The sequence below is a fragment of the Scylla paramamosain genome, chromosome 41 (assembly GCF_035594125.1).
Source record: "Scylla paramamosain isolate STU-SP2022 chromosome 41, ASM3559412v1, whole genome shotgun sequence".
Classification (NCBI taxonomy): Eukaryota; Metazoa; Arthropoda; class Malacostraca; order Decapoda; family Portunidae; genus Scylla; species Scylla paramamosain.
In genome coordinates, this window is record NC_087191.1 from 12,840,144 (window position 1) to 12,861,966 (window position 21,823).

At 45.1% G+C, this 21,823-nt stretch overlaps 1 protein-coding gene across 1 annotated transcript; it reads left to right on the plus strand.

Annotated features, from left to right (window-relative positions):
- Positions 1 to 1,564: 1,564 nt before the first annotated feature.
- LOC135092811 (E3 SUMO-protein ligase RanBP2-like) lies at positions 1,565 to 18,774 on the plus strand. Its single transcript, XM_063991505.1, has 8 exons — positions 1,565 to 1,681; positions 7,369 to 7,588; positions 11,033 to 11,092; positions 13,676 to 13,828; positions 14,061 to 14,210; positions 14,893 to 15,027; positions 16,429 to 16,572; positions 16,863 to 18,774. Coding segments are annotated over exons 2-8 (810 nt in total). The 5' UTR covers positions 1,565 to 1,681; positions 7,369 to 7,422; the 3' UTR covers positions 16,865 to 18,774.
- The last annotated feature ends 3,049 nt before the right edge of the window (positions 18,775 to 21,823 follow it).

Consider the following 21,823-nt stretch of genomic DNA (forward strand, 5'->3'; position numbering starts at 1 on the left):
AAAAAAGCCATAAAAATATTGTTAACCTGTCATTAGAACCGTATAAAAAACACGCTTATAACCCGTGTCACTTCAACTAGAGCATTTGGAAAGTAATGGACATATGGGCGCAGAAGTGTTTCAAAATATGGGCCTATATGAGAAAAGAGACAAGAGACAGAAGTATATAAGTAAGAGTTCTATAATAATGTAGGAAACTGCAGGAAACAACATTGAGCCTTAAAAACACTCCTAATTTAAATGATGGCGAATATTATACCGTCACAAGAGAATGTACGTGTATATTAGAAGGAAAACACAAAATCAACAGATGGATATAGATATAGTGAGCATATTAAGAACACAAGGAAAACTATACAGAAAATCACGTTGTCTTAAAATGCTCCAATTATAAATAAAGATAATGTCTAATGAAAGAAGGGAAAGAAACACAAAAGCAAGAGATGACAGTATATACGAAAACAGTCTATAATAATGCACTTATTCAGAAAAATAATAACAAAGGAATTGCGGGAAGCCCCATTACGTTTCAGACAGTACTACGAATAGACTTATAATAATATTATGAGTAACTTTTAGCAAGAAAATTCAGGATATTTCGGCAAATTTACCCAGTGATTTTTTTTTTTATAAGGAATAGAAGAGAGGCCTAAATATGCTACAATAGGCCTATGAAACAGAATTATTAGATGATAATCGAGTCTGTTCTTTCATCCCCTCTCTTTTCTTTTATTCCTTTTCTTTTTTTTTTGGGGGGGGCAGATTTTTGGCATTATTATTATGGTGAGATCAACTCAATATATTTTGATGGAGTGAGGAAACGTTGTGGTTCTGAGGAGTGGTGAGAGTTGGTGGCCCTCAGAACCGCTTCCACAAAATAATGCATTACCATGAAACACATTGCTGCTTTCAATGATTGTCTTTCTCCTCTTATTTAAAACGAAATAATGTGTGAAGATATTTGGTGTAATCTGAATATTGGTGACAAGTGGAGTAGACAGTGTTCTTGATGCGCACTTTGAAAGAGGGAGGGGGGGGGAGGAAAATGTATTATTTTCACCACAACACAAATGAAGTATGTCCAAAATTTAATATGGGATTGGGGTATAGAAAAAAATATCAGCCATTTTCATAGTGAAAATTACCAGCAGGAATCATTGATTTCTTATCATGAGTTTTCTCTTCGTGATAGCGACATGGCATTATTGAAAAGAAACCGTCATCACGAGATAATGCAACGATGTATTTCATTTTTAAATGCATAATGAAGCATATTGCCTGTCATGCGGAGGACTGATTCCCCTGGAAACACTGAAAAAATATCAGTCCTTACAGGTTCCAAAGAAAATGTCTACTTTTTCAGGAAATTTCCTAAACACAATCCAGGCTGCACTATTTTGGGCTGTCACTGAGGCAGGCTTACTGCTGCTGGTTCAGTAATTTGTAATATAAAATTAACAGATAATTTCTAGTATTTTAGGTGTGCATAGAGCGTGTGATGTTGTTAAAATAGAGTGTGTAGTGTACAGGGTCGCCGGTCCCGGGCGTCGCGGGGGGGGTTTGGTTGGTGGTGAGTGGTAGCGCCGCAGCGCCGCACCTCCGCCATTTGAAAGCCAGCGGCGAGGAGACACGTTGTGCGCGGCGACCTTCCTCTGCTCTTCCTCTTCCCCGGCCACACCAGGTAATGGCGCGGCGCCCCTGTGTCAGGGGGCACCAGCGAGGGGCAGGGAGTGTGTGGGGCAGCTGGCGGCGCTTGGGGCGGCTCCGGCTATGAGAAAATAGCCAACAAATGGCGGCGTGCGGCGGGTGGCGGTGCGGGGCGGCGCAGTGTGGCGGGGCGGGGCGGGGCGCGGCTGTGCTGCTTTGCTCTTGTGCTGGCGGCGCCGTGCTACCCTGCAGGGTGTGCTGGGCGTTCCCACTCCCTGGCTGGGGGTGGTGGTGCAGCGGCGGCCTGCAGCAGGGACAGTGCGGGGTGGCGGGCAGGGCGGCAAGCTGGTGCAGGCTGCGGGGCGACAGGCTGGCGCCGCCACGCCTCGTGGCCGCCGCCGCCGCCGCCGGGCCCCTCGGGGTCACGCAGTGCGGGCACCGCTGCCTATTTCCTAATGTATTTCGCTTGTTTATGTTTGGGGCGTGTTTGAATGCTCCTCCAGGCGGTGGGGCGGGGAGCGGCGGGCCCCAGCTGGCGGGGGCACGCGGGCACCACGCGTGCTGCCTTGTGGGTGGTATGGGGGCGGCAGGGTGATCACCGTGGGCGTGTGGGCCCTGCTGCCACCCTGCTGCTGGAAACAGCTGGTGCAGGGTGGTTTGGGGTGACCTTGCACACACACAGCACAGAGTGCTTGTAGGGCGCCCTGCACGGGACAAGCTGGCTGACCTTTCCCACACGTTTCAACACTGAAGGGGCTGACTCACACACACACACAATCACAACACTTGGCCCACACTGGCAGCGGCAGCCATGATTTTAATTAATGTAACCATATGGCGGCCCGATCCTCCCTCTGTGGGGTGATGGGGCGGGCGGAGGGGGGGTAAGGCCACACCGGGGGCAGCACACGGTTCGGGCACCTCATGGGGCACGGGTGATGGGTGGCGCTCATGTTGTATGGGAGACACGTTTGTGTAAGTTTGTATTACATTTATACACCTAAATGTTTGTCGTGGTGGAGGGAGATGCCTCTGTAATGTATGCAGTAATACCTCTTGTAACGAAACGTTCCTGTGTTACTTCATCATTCATAGTCATGTGATGTATCTCTCTCTCTCTCTCTCTCTCTCTCTCTCTCTCTCTCTCTCTCTCTCTCTCTCTCTCTCTCTCTCTCTCTCTCTCTCTCTCTCTCTCTCTCTCTCTCTCTCAGTATGGTTAGGTGTAGTATCCTGTGTGTGTAGTTCACCTGAATAGCACCTTGTGTGGGAGAGAAGCAGGTGTAAGTGAACCAGGCCAAGAATATTATTTCTTTGCAGGAAGTACCTTGTATTTATTTATCTGGGGCCTCACTAGAATCATCCAGAATTGGAGGATGTGTCTTGAAACCATAAGCAGGCAGAGAATACCAGAGTTTACCAGAAAAAGAATGATGGATGGCTGGGAATAAGTTGCATATGTTGTTAGGAAGGTTTTAGTGTGCCTTTTCTCAGTTTTACATTAGTCATACTTGAATTTCAACATGTTCGCAGCCTGACTCTCCACAACCTCGTCTGGCAGTTTAATACCAGGCGTCAGACACATCTGCATTAAAACAAAGCATTTCTCTTGGTTACTCTTATGTTTCTAGCTTATGCCAGTTTCCTCTTTTTGTTGCTGTTTGTTACTGGCACCCTCTTTTTGTTGCTCCTTGTTGCTCCTTTGTGTTGGTTTTCCTCGCCAGTTCAAAGATAAATTTTACGAAGGTGAACAAGTGGAAAGACCAGAATAGCAAGTGGAGGAGGGGGGGAAGGGAAGTGTACTCATTTTCCTATAGTGACAACTACTGAAGGCTTGCTTGGTCCACGGTGGGCTGTTAAAAGCTTTAGATGCACTGGATGGGTTTAGTTCATTGCAAACCTTGGATCTGCGTGGAGAGGTAGGGATAGACGGCTTGTGTTCTTGATAAAACTAAGTTGTTGTTAGGTTTGGCTTAAAAGAATAGACACTTAGGAATATAACTAGTACTTCTGTTGGGTTAATTTGGCTCTAAGTGGAAAGCTAAGGAAATTAATAGTGCTTGTACTGATAAAACTGTTAATTGTGTGTGGGTTAATCTTTGGCTGGGCAGGAGAACTAGAGTCAAATAATGCTCTGTGGTAAAACTAATATGAGGATTTAGATTGTTATTAAATTTAGCTTCATATAAAAAAAAAGCTAAAGAAACTAATGGTGCTTGTGATAAAACTTAATTGTGTGTTGGTTAGTCTTTGGCTGGCCAGGAGAACTAGAGTCAAATAATGCTAGGTGATAAAACTAATATGGGGATTTAGATTGTTATTAAATTTAGCTTCATATAAAAAAAAAGCTAAAGAAACTAATGGTGCTTGTGATAAAACTGTTAATTGTGTGTTGCTTAGTCTTTGCTGGCCAGGAGAACTAGAGTCAAATAATACTAGGTGATAGAACTAATATTGGGATTTAGATTGTTATTAAATTTAGCTTCATATGAAAACAATAAGTGTACAAGTGTTGCTCTTGATGATGTACTGGGTGTAATAGTTTTATGGCAAAGCAAAATAAGATAGAGTAATGTTGCAGTACACACACAAGTAAAAAGCTCTAAGATTAATAATTGCTAGTTTTGGTTTATGATAGAATGATGTTGCAGTTCTTATCTTGTGTAGTAATTTTATGGAAAAGCACAAGAAACAATGAAATAATAGTGATATTGCAGTCTCCCTTTTTATCTTTAGTTGTAATTTTATTGAGAAGCACAAGAAACAATAAGATACAGATTATATTGCAATACACACCTAAGTAAAACAACAAAAATTAACGATACACAGATAATATTGCAATACACTGAAGTAAAACCTCCAGAACTAATGATTGCCAGATTTAGTTTATGATCCGACAATGTAATTTTTTATGGGGACACTTAAGAGTACATAATATATAAAGCAGCCCACCTTACCACACACAGCAACTTGAATCGGCAACCTAATGAATGCTAGTGTTGATTTACGATGCTGTAGTGTGTGGCATTATGGTTTGTTCAGCCTGTTCTGGTTTATATTGAGGTCACAGTATTATTTTGCGACCTGTTCTGCTGCTACTGTGTTTTGTTGATGTTGATGTTAATGTGTGGCCTGTGTGACCTTATAACTCCTTCCTTCACTAGTGATCTTACTTGTTCACTTTGTTTTTTAATGTCTAGACTTGAATTTTGTTGAATCATTGAAACCTCTAGGAATTTATGAGGTCACGTGATTGGTTATCTCCCTTGCAGCTGTGATTCTCCTTTCTGCAGGTCATACAATATTTTTGATGGCTAGACTAACTCTGCTACTTTGCTTTTATCATCAAAACCACTTTGGGAATTGATAATGAGGTCACACGCATCTTCATCACCCTTGCAGGTCGTAGTGTTCGGCATCAGATGGCTAGACTAACACTTTACTTCATCGTTAGCTTCAAACTACCATGGGAATTTTTTTACAAGAGGTTGTTTGGTTTGTCATCACCCTTTACAGTCTCCCTTCACTGCCCTGGTCGTATTGTATGTTTTTAGTGCATGGACTTAATTGATTGGTTTAAAAAAGGGAGATGCTGATATAATGTCTTAACTAACACTGCTTTATCATTGTGGGTATTCATAATGAGGTCACATCCTTTGTCATCACTCTTGCAGCCTTGTCCCTTCGCTGAGCCGGTCATACTGTGTGGTTTTTGATGTCTAGGCGCACTTTATCACTAATATCACCATGGGAATTTCTAATGAGGTTATGTGCTTCGTTATCACCCTTGCAGCCGCCTTGTCCCTTTGCTGAGCCGGTCATATTGTGTGGTTTTTTGATGTCTAGACTTGTACTTTATCTTGAAAACCACTGTGGGAATTTCTAATGAGGTTTTGTGCTCCGTCATCACCCTCATGTGTCCTCACGGTGAAGGCCAGAGAGAGGTATTGATAACATGCACTTATCACTTCTATCATCTAGCTCGGGGCTGGTGTGTGCTGGACGGCAAAGTTTAAGTGCCACCCCTTATGCGCCTACGTGTTTGGCCTACGTGTTTGGTATCAGATACGTTTGATTTTATTTATTTATTTATTTTTTTTTAATATTTTTTATTTTATTTTTATTTTTTTTCTCTCTCTCCCTCCAAGCTGGATTGTGACTTTGTTCCATTATAGTTGTGGTGTTGGTGGTGTGGTTTTTCAGCATTGTCAAGCTGCTGTAAGGATGTAACTTGTATATATATCACTGATTTAGGGGACTCCCACACACTGCAGTTTTTAGCGTCGCTCTCAACTCGAAGGTTACAACTTGAATATACACACACACATACACTACAGTTATAACACACACACACACACACACAGACACTACAATTTTCCAGTATTTTTAGCCATCTTAAGCTCATAACTTGAATATACGGCTCAGTGATTTGGTGACACACACAAACACACACACCTTATTTGGAATCCCATCAGGTAGCATTTGTGACCTTTCCATCTCATCACCAGCATCATTTACTCGACTCAGCCACAATATGAATGACCCCATGACTCACTCACTACCTCACCACCAACACCACTCGACACAGCCACAGTTACTCCCCCCATGACTCACCCTCAGTACCGTTTACTTGACGCACCCACAGCTAGTGACCCCAGTGACTGGTTTGCCCTTCGGTGCCTGGGACATTGGCAGACGTGTGACCTTTCAGAGTATCTAGGCCTGGGCAGTGACTGATGGTGGTGTTAGGCAAGTGAATATGATAATGAGGCAAGCTTGGAGATTTGAAGCAGGGATGGATAGTGAAGGAGTGTTAGTCAAGGACATATGAGCTTGTATGTATAGAATTTGTAGTTTAATAGTGACATAGTGTTAGGCAAGCAAGCATGATAGTGAAGCTACCATACATTATATTAACTACAGTATAATGAGGTTGGCTTGCAGGTAGAGCTGGGTTGAATAATGGCCAGTACTCTCGGATAACCTTTAGCTGTCATTATTACCTGTAATTTTCCCTCTGTCAGGAAGAAATGCCAAACAGATTAGAGATAAGGGTCAGAGGACAAGGGTTGGTGCAAGAAGCCATCAGGCCTACACACAACAGCCTCTTAACAAAGCATACCTAAACACAACCCACCCATCTTTTATCCATATGTTTGTGGAAGCCTGTGTTTTGTGTTCATCAGGAGAAAGGTTCTGTGACATTATGGTTCATTAGTTATTTACCTGTTGTGTGTCAGGGAGGGAGGGAGGGATGATTAAGTAACACTGGGTTTTGTTACTGTTCTGTGCTGTGGGAGGAAGGGAGGGATGAGTAACGCTGGTGAGTTGGGAAGGGAGGACAAGGGTAAAGAATGACACTAGGAAAAAAAAGTTGTTTCCATGTGAAGAACAATCTTGTGAGGATAAATTAGTGGTTTTAAAGTTTCAGAGAGAGAGAGAGAGAGAGAGAGAGAGAGAGAGAGAGAGAGAGAGAGAGAGAGAGCACATGAAACCAGTATGACCTTTCTTTTCTCTGCTGTGTTTGAAATGGATAGGGAAACATGCTTGTATGTATGTGTGTGTGTACATGCATGTGTATGAGAGAGAGAGAGAGGGGTGGAGGTGGAGGTGGAGGTGGAAGTGGAAGTGGAGAGGAGAACAGAGCCATGCCCAACACCTTGCTGGTAAGGAGGACAAGGTGCGGCGTGGAGTTGGTAACAATATCGAAGGTGTTTTTTACAGTGTGACCAAGCAAGCAAGCAAGAGAGCGAGAGAGCAAGCAAGGGAAAGAGCGTCATGCTGCCCAGGAGTTCAAAGCGGAGAGTGGAGGGGGATGAGGTGGAGGAGAGAGGGAGGAGTGTGGAGGAAGGCTCGTCAGGGGAGGAGGAGGCAGGGCGGGGAGCCACTTCCCCTAAACGTAAAAGATTGGGTTCAGGAGAGAAGGCTAGAAGAGATTACACCGGTATGTCTCCTCCCACACCAGCCCTCCGCCCTTCACCCCTCACTGGCTACACAACACTCCTCTGTCCTCCCCCAGCCCTCCCTTTCACCCATCACTGGCTACATCTCCTTATCCATCCCTTAGCTCTGCCCCCTTCATCAAAACCCCTTCAGTTTCCTCCCTCGATATCACCTTTGCATAATGTCCCCCCCTCCTCCCCTCCCCATTTGTCTCCTGTTACTCCTTGCCCCGTCACATAATGTCCCCCCCTCCTCCCCTCCCCAATTTGTCTCCTGTTACTCCTTGCCCCGTCACCCCGTCACCCCTTTGCTGTTTCCACCATCCTGTCATCACCAAACATTTATCTGCATCGTAACCTTTCCTCTTTCCTGTCTCAACACAAATATTCTCTCTCTCATCTCCTTCTCTCTCTCTCTCTCTCTCTCTCTCTCTCTCTCTCTCTCTCTCTCTCTCTCTCTCTCTCTCTCTCTCTCTCTCTCTCTCTCTCTCTCTCTCTCTCTCTCTCTCTCTCTCTCTCTCTCTCTCTCAATTCCACTCATTCTTTTCTTTGTCTTCTCATTCCTCTTCTTCCCTCTTCCCATCAAATCAACTTTTAAATATCTTTCATTTCCATTTCTTTTCTCTCTGGCCTTCTATTTCTTCTTTCCTCTTATCTCCTTTTTCCACCCAAAAACCATCATTCATCCTTGTCTTCCTCCCACACCCCATTTCCTCCCATTTTCCTCCATTTTTCTTCTCTTTAGTTCATTTCTCTCGCCTCAGTACTCTTTGTTTTGGTTATTTAGATGGTGAAGGTGGTAGTGATGATGGTGATGGAGATGGGATATTTAGTTAGAAATTATTATTATTATTATTATTATTTTTATTGTTATTATTATTTATTTATTTCTGGTTTTCTTCCTTTTGGCTTTGGTTTATGAAGACTCAATTTTGTTTCTTAATGATTGGGTTGTTACCTTTTGGTCTCTCTCTCTCTCTCTCTCTCTCTCTCTCTCTCTCTCTCTCTCTCTCTCTCTCTCTCTCTCTCTCTCTCTCTCTCTCTCTCTCTCTCTCTCTCTCCTCTCTCTCTCTCTCTCTCTCTCTCTCTCTCTCTCTCTCTCTCTCTCTCTCTCTCTCTCTCTCTCTCATATATCTACTATTCATTATCAGTCACTGCTTTCCTGACCCCCTCCTCCTCCTCCTCCTCCTCCTCCTCCTCCTCCTCCTCCTCCTCCTCCTCCTCCTCCTCCTCCTCCTCCTCCTCCTCCTCCTCCTCCTCCTCCTCCTCCTCCTCCTCCTGCTGTTGCTCTTTTTATTACAGTTTACTCAGTGTTTTTTTTTTTTGGGGGGGGGGAGCTTGCATGTGTTATTGATAGCTGGTCATTGCAGTTAATCCACAACCTTAAAAAAATATGCTGGCTTGTGTGGGTGCTGAGAGAGAGAGAGAGAGAGAGGGAGAGGGAGACGGGAGGGGGGGTGTCAGTGTTCAGTCAGGATGTGTGTTAGGACTTTATATTTAGTCATTTCCTTTATGATTTCCTCTTAGTGTTTCGTAGTTGACAGTGGAAATGTTCTGTAGTGGTGATTTCTGGGAATGAGAGTGAGTCGGAATGTCTGTGTTCAGTAAAATGTCTTTTTTTTATTTATTTTTTATTTATTTTTTTTTATTTCTTGTATAGTCAGTTATGTTTTGAATGTTAGTTTGAGAGAGAGAGAGAGAGAGAGAGAGAGAGAGAGAGAGAGAGAGAGAGAGAGAGAGAGAGAGAGAGAGAGAGAATGTATGAGCTCTTTTATTTATTTAACCACTCATTTATTTATTTATTTATGGTGTCAGGTTGCCTTTTGGATTATCTCTTAGGTGTGTTTTGTATTGGCAGGAGAACGGTAAACTTGAAAGAGTGCTTGGAATCTTACTCTAAACTTAGCTGTGTGTGGAGGCCTTGGAGGTGTGTGTGGGGGGGATGAGTAGAGCTTTGAACTAATAAAAATAAGAATGATGTTAGTGATAATTGAGTAAAGCGTTCTTTTGCTTCTACAAAATCCAGTTTGCTTTTTTTTTTTTTTTTTTTTTTATTTTTTTTTAAATTTTGCGTACGAGTCGTGGTTTTGTCCCTTGGTTTTGTTTGTTTTGGCTTGCTTTGAGTTTACGAGTCGCAGTGTTCTTTATTTTTTCCTTGTTGTCTATTTGTCTCACATTACTTTATTCTATTCCCCTTTGTTAATCCCACTGCTTTATTGCTTGTTATTTTGACCTCATACGTTGCAAGCCGCGTTATCTGTTTGGCTTGCTTTACGTTTACGAGGCGCAGTGTTCTTTATTTTTCCGTTTTTATTCATTTGTCTCGTTACTTTGTCATATTTCCCTTTATTAATTTCACTGCTTCATTGTTCATTATTTTTACTTCTTATACGTAACAATTCGCATTATCCTCATTCCTCTATTGTTTATTAAGTCACTTCCTTACATTGCTTTAACATGTCCTCCTTTATTTCCCTGGTTCATTACTGCATTGCTTACTTCCAGTCATCTATTATTTCTTAAGTCACTTCTCCTTACATTGCATTATCATATTCTTTGTTTCCTTGGCCACTTCTTACACGGCACTACTATATTTTCCTTTATTTCCCTGGTTCATTATTGCATTGTTTACTTTTACTTATCTATTATTTCCTTGGTCACCTTGTTGCGTTACCATAGTTACCCTGAGTTGGCTGGTCATAAGTGCAGTGTGTGGCCGCTGAGAGGCAGGTGTGAGTGGGTCTCTAGTGTTACCCGCTGTGGTGAACTGACTTGTCTATTTAACCTCTGTAGCTCATAAGGATGTCTATTTCTCTCCATTCCTCTGTTTTCCATTAATAAGATGACCCTGAGAGTAAAGGGGGCACTGAAATGTATATAAAGTGCCTTGGTTCGACTTAATTTTGTTGTAACCATATTATTATTATTATTATTATTATTATTATTATTATTATTATTATTATTATTATTATTATTATTATTATTATTATTATTATTGGCAAGAAGACACAGTTGTAATCCCCTAATGGAGGAGTTCTTGGTTGACTTGTGCTGTGTCTGTGCCCAGCTGCTTGTGTGTGTGTGTGTCCGTGTGTGTGTGTGTCCGTGCCTTGCCAAGTGTCTCAGGCTTGTGGTCACTAGGGCACATGTTCCTTCTCCTCATTATTGGTATTTGTTTTGATGTGTAGCTGCTGCCGCTGCCGCCGCAGGAAGAGGCGAGGCGGCCGTGAGGTCCATGAGGCTCACGGGCGGCATATCATGATCAAAACCCCTATTTGGATTTTTTTACTCTTAAGATCCAGTATAGATTTTTTTTGCCCAACATTTGACATCAACTTTTTTGGCTATTAATGATGATGATGATGATGATGATGATGATGATGATTGTTGCTGCTGCCAAGATGGTGCTGGATAGTGGCAAGTAAACTATTTTTGTTTAATTTCAGAAGACTCAATGGAGGACACTAAAGATTCTAACGATTGGGGAGGTGAGAGTGAGCGCGAGGGTGAGTTCTGTGTTGACATGGATGTGTGACAGCAACAAAACTCATCATTTGCATACCGAACAGCCAGCCGAGAGAGTGGTGGTGAAGTGATGAGGCTTGACGAGAGTAAGGCAAGGCAAGCAGGTCTGATGGCGAGGTCCTGCGGAAGAGTGACGAACTGGCTGGCATGTCTGGTGGGTGAGGCTTTGAGTAAGGCAGGAAACAACAGGTTGGTTCGGTGGCGGTGGTCCGAGGGCGGGAGAGAGGAGAGGAGAGGAGGCGGGAGAGAGCCGTCGCCGGGAAGAAAGGAAGGAAGAGGAGTGGACGAGGATGAGTAAGGCAACAAGCAGGTTTGGTGGAGGGACGGCCAATGGTGCCACAAGGAAGGAAGGGACTGAGTAACAAGGTGGACGAGGTCATGAGGTTTTGGTGATGAGGGGTGACGGTGTGGTGGTGCCAATACAGTAAAAGAGTAACTGGCTGCATACGGCAGAGGCTCTTGACCCGTAGTGCGCAGTGACGCCCGCCGGTGGCCCAGAGTGCAGGCTGCAAGGGTGGCCGAGGCCCGCAGCACCTCAAGCACTGGGGAGGCCTTGCTCAATGGAGGAGGCTCTCTGGGATTGTAATATGAATAATAATAATTATTATGTGGCTGTAGAGCCTGTCAATTCAATAATAATGGTAATACAATGGCTGTAAAGGTATGAGAAGCAACAATGGTAATAATAATAATAATAGTAATGATGATGATGATGATGCTATTGGCTGTAAATATGCAAGATATGAATATTTCCTTTATTGAGTGATTGGTGAGCATACAGGAAAAGATCTGGCTGGAATAAAATTGAAAAGAACAGTTGAGAATGAAGTAAGAGGTGGAAAAGCTGTTATTTTGCTGCAAAGCAGAATAAGTGTAATGACCAATAATACAACAACAAGGTGAGATGCGGACAGACTGGTGTTGTGAGGCGGTGTGGTGGGTGAGGGAACGGTGGTGTGGGCCTGTGTGGTGACACTCGCCGTGCCGTCTGGCTCAGGAGCTGACGCAGCGCCTGTCTTGGAGAGGTGCTCTGCAACAATGACTAACAATAATAATAATAGTAATGATAATAATAATAATAATAATAATAATAATAATAATAATAATAATAATAATGATGATTATGATGATATTAATAATATTTGAAAATAAGCAACTTGGCTATTAAGAAAAACTAGAAACTTATTGTTTTTTTGAGTAATGAAAATTAATTTTGTTAAAATATGCAGTATTCCTTATTTTACTTTTAAAAAATGACATTTGAATGTGATTTTTAAAAGTGTGTGGTCTGACAAGGAGCCTTGCTGCAACTTTGTTTTCCCCAATTTTAATTTTGGAAGGGAAAAAAAGGAAAGCCACCTATAGGCACACAGTACCATGAACAACCTCATACATTATCTCAATATCTATATACCTACCTACCTGTCTACCATGAACTTGAACCTCAGTGCACCATTAGTTATGATGGGGTATTGTAGTTGTGTGTGTGTGCGTGCGTGCGTGCGTGCGTGTGTGTGCTTGTGTGTGCACACGTGCGTGCGCACCAGACCAGTGCTGTATTGTGTGTGGCTGGCGTGACTAGCTGAGGTGAGATGTTTGCTTAGGCTATAGTGTCAACAACCTTATCAGGCCAAGGTCCGTGGCCTGCTTGGGGTTGGTCCTGTTGCTGGCCTGGTAAGGTACTGAGTGTGTGTGTGTGTGTGTGTGTGTGTGTGTGTGAGTGCGAGTGTGAGTGAGTTGAGTGAATAAGGCAGGCATATGTTAAGAGGCTATACTTTTCATTTTCCTTATTTAAGTAGTCCCTTTTCCTAGTTTTTGAAGTAGGGTATCTTAGTTTTTGTTTCCTGATGTAACCTAAGTCTAGCCACTTTGGGACAAGGTAGAGGATACACCTATCATTAATTGTCACATTTCCTCATGTTACTTGAACTAGAGGAACTTTGGACTGTGGGTACAAATTTTTGCCTTTGTTTTATTTGTGTAAGTATAGAGCCTTGGCTTGCAGTGCTGGGGTAAGGTAACGTAGCAGCAAGGCAGAGGTGCAAGTATGGGTTGTGATAGGTGGTTCCTGCATCCTCTCAACCTTTCCTGTTAGTGAGGGTAACCCAAGTACTACAGTAGCACAAGTAAGGCTTGCACACCCCTCCCCCTTGTTGTGAAGTGTTAACCCTTGTAACAACCACCCAGCCTGTCAGTCAGTCAGTCAGTCAGTCAGTCAGTCAGTCAGTGCATGGTAGACTCACCACCTGGGAGGCATCCGCGTGTGCTCCGTGGGGGTGCCACGGTCCAGGGCGGGGCACCTCTGGTTCCGGTGTGGGTGATGGGCCAGGGCCGGGTGGGCGGGACAGGGGAGGGTCATGGGTGATAACCTGCATGTAGGGTGAGTTGCTGCAGGTGGTGAGGGGCCCGGGCCGGCCCCTTGCCATCCTGGAGTGGGTGGTGGAGAGGTGGGAGTGGTGGTGTGGTGGTGCATGTAGGGGAGCAAGGATTAACTAGCATGGTGGAGGTGGTGGGGGCTGGTGTGGACTGCCATGCCTGGGGACTATTGAGGCCTTTCCCTGCAGGATGGGGAGACCGCTACTCCGACCACGACTCCGGCAGTCGCGACCGTTACTCCAGCCGCTCCAATGTGAAGCCCGGTGACTGGGACTGCCCCAGCTGCCAGTTCTCCAACTTTGCTTCACGCACCGCCTGCTTCAAGTGCAGGACCCCTAAGGGTAAGACTGTACCTGATGCTGCTGTTCTCTTACTACTTATTAACTCCTGTTGTTCTTTTGCTGCATTTCGCATCTTTTCTTTCACCTGTTTATTGGTACCTTGCTGGTCTTTTGCTGCATTTTGTATCTTTTCTTTCCCTTCATCTGTTTACCAGTGTCTTGTGATAGCATCCTTTTGTCAGTGTTTCCTTTTCCTGCCAACACTGGGTGAGCTGGCCTGTGCCTCCTACAGATGGGGACTCGTTTGGCTCCGGCGGACGCATGGGTGGCGGCGGCGGCGGCGGCATCCGTGACATGCGCCCCGGCGACTGGATGTGCCCCAAGTGCCAGTTCCACAACTTCTCATCCCGCGGGATGTGCTACAAGTGCAACTCCCCTCGAGGTTAGTACCGGTGGGTGGGGGTAGCGGGGTGTAGATGAGGTGGTGGTAGTGGTGATGGCAGTGGGAGTGGGTGTGGTAGTGTGGTGTGTTTCCCCACCCTTATGAGGTTTGATCAGTCACTTGGCATCGTCCCAGAGTCTGTGTGTCGGCATGTGTGTGTGTGCGTGGTGGAGGCCCAGGCTTTAGCCACCAGGCGGGCACATGGGCACTGCCGATCTGCACCTGGGCTGTGTGGCGAGGCCTCAGGGAAGTGTTCGTGTCAGGCAGCTCAGGGTGGTGAGGACGCGGGGAGAGGCGGCCGTCCTGTCAGTGTTGTCTCAATGGGTGTGGGGAGTGCGATGGGACTGTCTCGTCTCTGCTGGCCTGGAGACGCCCACGGCTGGCTGCTGCTCACCTCGCCCTGAGTGGTGCTGCCTCACACCCAAGCTGTGTGTGTGTTTGGTGTGCGTGTGGAGGGAACCAAGGCTCGCTGTGTACGAGGGAGAGGCACCATCCTGCAACGCGGGTGTGTGGGCACCACCAGTCTGCAGGGTGGTGGTTTGTGGTGGTGATGGTGGTGGCTGTGAGGGGAGGGCCAGGGCCAGGCACGTGACAGGCCTCATGTGTTATACACCCTGTGTTATATACATGCCTGCAGCTCCTCGGAGGACGGCTATTCAGGCGCTGATTTGTGCATTTTTAGACGAACTCGCAGGGGGTGGGGGAGGTGGAGACCGGTACTCCAGTCCCCGCCGGCCTGGGGAGTGGGACTGTCCCAATTGCCAGTTCTGCAACTTCTCGCACCGCGACTACTGCTTCAAGTGCAGGTCCCCGAGAGGTAGGTAGATGCCTAGGCTAGCGGTGGGCAGGGTGGGGCGGAGTGTGGCGTGGTGTGGGTGTGTGGCTGTGGTGGTGGTGATGGTGGTGGCTGGCTCAGTGTAGTGCTAGTGGCAGCAGCAGGAGCAGCAGCTCTTAGAAAGTCTCAAAAATGTACAAATTGGCGCTCGAATCACTTGACCGGGCTCGGCATCGCTGGGCGACCGCGTGTCTGTCGACCACAGTGACGGCGGAGGAGCCAAGCGGCTCAGGGAGTGTGAGCGAGGCTGCCGCGCCCTGCCAGGGTGTTTGGGGTGAGCCCGGCACCCACCACTCAGTGTCCATCATGCACTGCACCAAGGCTTCAGCTTGTGCCCCTAGGCTGTAGCAGCCTCGGTGATGCCGCCGTGCCAGTGACTTGCACTCACACACGCAGGGAGTGTCTGGCAGAACACTTAGAGAACCTGAACACCAGTGATACAAGTCTGTCCCTGTAATATTGCAGAGCCTGCCACACACACACACACACACACACACACACACACACACACACACACACACAAACACACAAACACACAAACACACACACACACACACACACACACACTGAAGGACCAGTGTCTGGATACAAACAATGCTGCTGCATCCTGACATCTCCACACACAACAAAGATTACCTACAAACCTGCCTTCCCTGTACATCAATTTCCCCTCTTAGTCTCCTTCCCTAAAGTAAACTGCAGGACCCTCTCATCATCAGTTGTCCCGTTTCCTCGTGTGTGTGGCTGTGTCTGAGGACCTTGGCGGCAGTAGTGGCCAGAGGGACAAGGGAGACACACCTCGGAGTGACTGTGTTGTGTTGCTTTGTGTTGATGTGGTAGGGTTGCCAGGACACTCGATAGCTAGCAGTAGTGGTGGTAGTGTGAGTAGTGATGGTAGTAGTAATAACAGTAGCAGTAGTGTTGTTAGATTCGATTTATTGCTATCCTTAAATGTCACATACACTGGTTTTAAATGTGTAGGCATGTATGTGTACTGCAATATACGCACACACGCACACATAATAAGTATTTTGTCCTCTTTATTTGTTATGCATACTTGTATGTTTAAATATGTACTAACACTTGTATTCTCTCTCCCTTCCTTCTTCATTTCCTCTCTTCTCTTACTTTACTATTCTGTGAATGTCTTATCCTTTCCTTCCTTGCTTCCTTTTCTTTGATCTCTGTATCCATTTTTCTATCCCTCTTCCCCCTTATTTCACAATATAATCAAACCTCAAACCTTCCTTCCATTCCTTTACATCTCTACCACCTTGTCACACTCTCTCCCTTGCTCCTCTTCCCAACATGCCTCACTTCCTGCCCCTCCTGTCACTTTCTCTTGGCCCTGTCCCTCCCTCCCGTCACTTTCCCATCACGCAGAGGAGGGCGGCCGTTCCATGGGTGGTGGCGGCGGCATGAACGGGCCCAGGAGTGGCATGCGGGCCGGCGACTGGGAGTGCCAGCAGTGCCAGTTCCACAACTTTGCTTCACGTGACCAGTGCTTCAAGTGCTCCTCCCCAAAATGTGAGAGAGAGAGAGAGAGAGAGAGAGAGAGAGAGAGAGAGAGAGAAAGAGAAAGAGAGAGAGAAAGAGAGAAAGAGAGGTGTCTCAAGTTGAATTGTGTTATTTTTGTACTGGTTAGTGGTGCTATGAGTGATCTCATTGGTGTTCGTGTTTGCAGGATGTGGACAGCTGACATATCAGTGTTAGGTTTGTGTCCTTTTGCTTAACAATTCTGCTGTTGGTATTTGCAGGATATGGGCAGTCTTGAGTTGTTGATAGGGTTTGGTTTACAGTGATTGTGTTTGTTGCAGGATGTGGACAATGGCAGCCACTCACCCCCACGAACATCTGGACCAAGATGAGGAGGAACCTGACATTGAGGAGTTTTGCATGAATACCACCGTCGGTATTTATTCTCACGGTCTTTAAAAGTATATATTAAAAGGGAGTCATTTAAGGGTATAAACTAATGTGCTACTTTTTTCTTTGTTTTTGTGTCTTTTTCAAAATTTACCATGTAACGAGTTAGAGCGAGTGAGCGAGACAGAGATAGAGAGAGCAAGAGAGAGAGAGAGAGCGAGAGAGGCTTTACCATTAAGGAGGATTGCTCAAAGAGTTTTGTGGTGAAGGTTCATTTGTTCACCAATCTGATGCTTAGCAAGGCTCAGCGCTGCCTCTGGACATGCCACCAACAGCCGGTGGCCAACGCTTGTTACCGCTTGACGCTGCCGGGCCGGAGTACCACCCGACAGTGCTGGGCCGCACCACTCTGCCCTCAAGTTTTGGCACCAAGACGTCTTAATTTTTTGATGCCACTACTGTCGGACCTCAGACAGACACAGCTGCTGCATCACTACCGGCAGCAAGGACAGCAGTTGCAATACCTCGCCACACAACACCAGAGGGAAGCTTGTCTAGGGTTAGTCCAGCGTTAGTGTTACTTAGTGTTGGGGCCTGCGTCCAGGGCTCACTACCGCTTAAGTCATAAAGTCACGTCACCTCGAGGGGAGGAAATCGGCCGCAAAATTAGGATTGTGGAGAGTCTTGGTACATTGTGTCCAGTACAATTAAGGTAAATGTTTTGTTTCAACCTCGATATATTCTATATATACACACATACACATACAGGATTTTAGGTTTTCCTTTCTTTGTAATTACTTTTGACGGACATCTGCTGACACCCACGCCCGGCACCGGCAGTCCCCCCAGTGGCGCCTTGGCCTCACCTTGGCCTCACCGCAGTGGGGCTTGCTGACCACCTGCCCACCAGACCCGACCCGACCCGACGCGCCCCTGCCCGGCCTGTCCGTGCAGCGACGGCAGGCGTGGGCAGGCGTGAGTCATCCCAAGACCGTGACGGCAGCGGGCGTGGGTGGCAGCGGGTGTGTCGCGTGTGGGTTTACAGCAGCGCGCTGGCGGGTCAGAAGTGGAGTTACTGTATCTTTGTCGGAGGCTCTGATGCTGTACCTGATCTACTGTGAAGGGCGTGTAAAGATTTATTTTAGTATAAGAAATTCCCATCAATGTCTGGAGGGGAGGTGTGCGGTATTTTGGCGTCTTTGTTTTTGCTTCTTTTTTATTAGTTTTTTGGTGGTCATGTTCTTTATACTTTTTTTTTTTCATATATATATTTTTTTTTAATCTTGAGAGCACAGGTTGGAGGTTTTGTGTTGAGGCTTCAGTTTCAAGTGATCCGTAATAATAAATAATTGTTCTGAAATAAAAGAGAAAAGGAAGAGTTTAAGGTTTTGTACAGAAAACAAAATAACAAAAAAGTGGTAACAGGTTGTAGTGTTTTGTAAGTAAGTGAGGAATCCTTTACTGGTGACTTTTGTATCCAGCTGAATGGAGACGTTAAGTGTGAGTTGTGAAAATGGTCAAGGTCATAATGGGAATGATGGTAACAACAACAATAAGTAACAACAACAACCATCATCATCAGGCGTGGTATTCAAACCTAATTTTATTCTTCTCATTTTTTGGTGCATTTATGTTCACTGGCCTTTTAATAACGAAGTGCAGTGTTATTTACGCATACATATATATATATAAATGTATATACAGTTCTCCTACGCGTACGTATGACATTGATGTGCATGTGTTATATCTTACGTGTATTATATATTTATATATATATCAGTAGGGAAGGAGTGTTCTCTACCGCCACTAGCACTTAACATTGTGATCGGAGGTTTAGAGGTCGTAATAAATGGCAGAACTACACACCTGAGGCCTGATTGTCCTTTCCTACAGGTGTGCCGCCTTGCCTGCCTGGCCCTCACCTGTGTGTTAATTATATTGCTATCTGTCAGTTATTACTCAAACCAAACCTGAACTACACACCTGAGGCCTGATTGTCCCTTCCTACAGGTGTGCTGCCTCGCCTGCTTGGCCCTCATCTGTCTAGTTGTGATTGCTATTTGCCAGTTTATTACTCAGACCACTCACTCCTAAACCACACCTGAGAATTTTCTTCACAGGTGTGCAGTCTTACCTGTCCCTCGCCTGCGTGCGTGTTCCTCTTGATCGTGTTATTTCTGTCTGCCACTTGCTTCTTACACCAATCCTGAACTGCACACCTGAGCCCTGAATTCCTTCCCCACAGATGTTCTGCCTTACCTGGCCATCACCTGTTTTGTGTGTGTGTGTGTACCTTTTATCTATTTACATGTTTCCCAGCCACCTCTGTTACACACAAACACACACACAGTCAAGACATTTCTCCTCCCCATCAGGTGTGCTACCCTACCTGGGCTTCACCTGTTCTATACGTTCCTCTTAACCATTTCATTGCTACATGGGGCATTGTTTCTCACTAAGTCTAAGACCTTTCCTTCTGTCTTATAGGCAAATCTGAATGTTGGATACAAGCTAATCTAAAACTTTTAATGTAAGAGTGGTACTGGCCAAGGGTGACAAAGCAAGGAGCCCATGAGGTGCCAGTCCCTAGAGAAGGGCTCAAAAAGATAATCCCAAGCTGAAGTGTTGCATACAAACCAATCGTAATATTTTGATTCTGGTGAGTTTAACATCTAGTGGGAATTATTGGGGTTTTGAAGGGTGTTTTCATGGTTAGTGATAGTTGAACAGGCTCTAGGGGGAGTTCCAGAGGGTTTTCAAGGGTGTTTTTATGGTTAGTGATAGTTTAACAGTCTCTAGTGGAAGTTAGAGGGTTTTCAAGGGTGTTTTCATGATCAGTGACAGTTTTTCAGGCTCTAGTAGAAGTCAAGGGTGTTCATGGTGGTAGCGACAGATCAACAGCCTCTAGTGGAAAATATGCGAGTTTTCAAGGATGTTTTCACGCTTTTAAGGACAAAGTATACAGGTTGTAGTGGAAGTTATTGGAGTTTTCATCATGGTGGTAAACACAAGTGGAAGTTAGAAGGATTTTCAATAAAGTACATGATTCCAGTGATAGTTTTCGTAGTTTGACAGATCCAGCATCATAATAGAGAGAGAGAGAGGGGCCATGAGAACACTGTCAATCATCCCAGGCCTTTGTAAACAGAGTACAGCATTTCCACTCAAACCCCTGCGGTGTCTCTAGAAGGGCACCGCAGCTAGCTTCGAGCAGCACCACGCTCCATTAGTCACATACCTGGTCTTCCCTGCAGGTGAGTGGTGTTAACGTGCCTTTGAGATGCTGTCAGATTTAATTACTGGTGTGTCCAATGTCTGTTGGTTACCTTATATTGCTTTGTGTCTTGTGTTGATTTGTGTTTTAAACTGTGATGGTTTGTGTATTCAGGTATGTTTTATTTTTGTTTAGCTCATGAATATGTGGATTTGCATGCGTGGTGTGTGGCTGAGAGAGAGAGAGAGAGAGAGAGAAAGAGTATATTTCTTTCACGTATAAGTAACTTTTTTGGAGTAATAGGAAGACGAGAAATATTAACTCTCTCTCTCTCTCTCTCTCTCTCTCTCTCTCTCTCTCTCTCTCTCTCTCTCTCTCTCTCTCTCTCTCTCTCTCTCTCTCTCCAACCATACGTATATCTATCTACATTATCTATATCCATCTATCTATCTAGAGAGTCCATGTAACACACCACTCTCTCTATCTCTCCATCCACCCACTCATTTATCTACTCATCTATCTATATCAAAGAAAACTGATACCTAGATACCTCATAAATGTAACACACACACACACACACACGTTGTCCCTCTCTCGCGGACAGGAAGAGGGGCGGGGCGGGGGAGTTAGCGCCCATCAAGGCAATACAAGGCGGCACGGTCATGGGAACACCGCATATTGGGCTGATGGACTCGACCTGCCGTTATCTAACCAGGTTAAGTACGGTACGGCTGAAGGGCGGTGTTTATATAAAGGCCAAAGGTGATGGGCAGGTACTGGGAGCTCATTTGATTTTTCTTAAGGAGTTTGGTGTTATTTGAAGCTCATTTGATTATTTTTTGTTAGTTTGTTAGTTTATTTAGCTGTGTATTTATCTAGTTAATTAGTTTAGGGTTATTTGAGGCTCATTTGATCGTTTGAGAATAAGTAAACAAACGAGAAGAAAAGAAATGCTACCTTTGTTCTTTATGATAAGCGAAGAGATATGAAAATGAGAACGTGTGTGTGTATCCGTGCATCCGTCCGTCTCGCTCTGTGTGTGTGTGTGTGTGTGTGTGTGTGTGTGATCAATATACACTGAGTCACAGATCAATACTGGACAGGCTGCACGAGAGACAGATGGCGCGAGTTAGGCTATGCTTGTAAAAAAAAAAAAAAAAACGATTATTCCCAAGCATTCCTGTACTACACCCCCGCCACTTTCAAAAGGCTCTAGATTAAGGGAAGAAATTTTTATCTATTATTTCTTCAGTTTAGAGGCTGTGGAGAGCGCCAACCCACAAGGATAAGATAATATATGGCTTTTTATCAGACTTTCACCAACTTTAGTAGCTGCGGCGTGTGTGTGAGTGCGTGTGTGTGCGTGTGTGTGTTCTTATCTATTTCTACTTAGCTTTCATGTTGATGTCTACACCGTGGAAATCCCTAACTGTTTATATTCCAGCTCTATTTATTTATTTATTTTATTATTTTTTTTTAAGGGTGTTTTCGAGGTTCCAGTGATAGTTTAACAGGCCCTAGTGGAAGTTACTGGTGGTTTTCAAGTATTTTCGTGGTTCCCGTAATAGTTTCCTTTCATAAGAATCATAAATAAGAAAAAAAAAAATATATAACTTGGCTAAATTCAGAGAGAGAGAGAGAGAGAGACATCTGGCAGGCGGTGTCATTGCGGTCAACTGATTTGCTGTGAATGAGAGG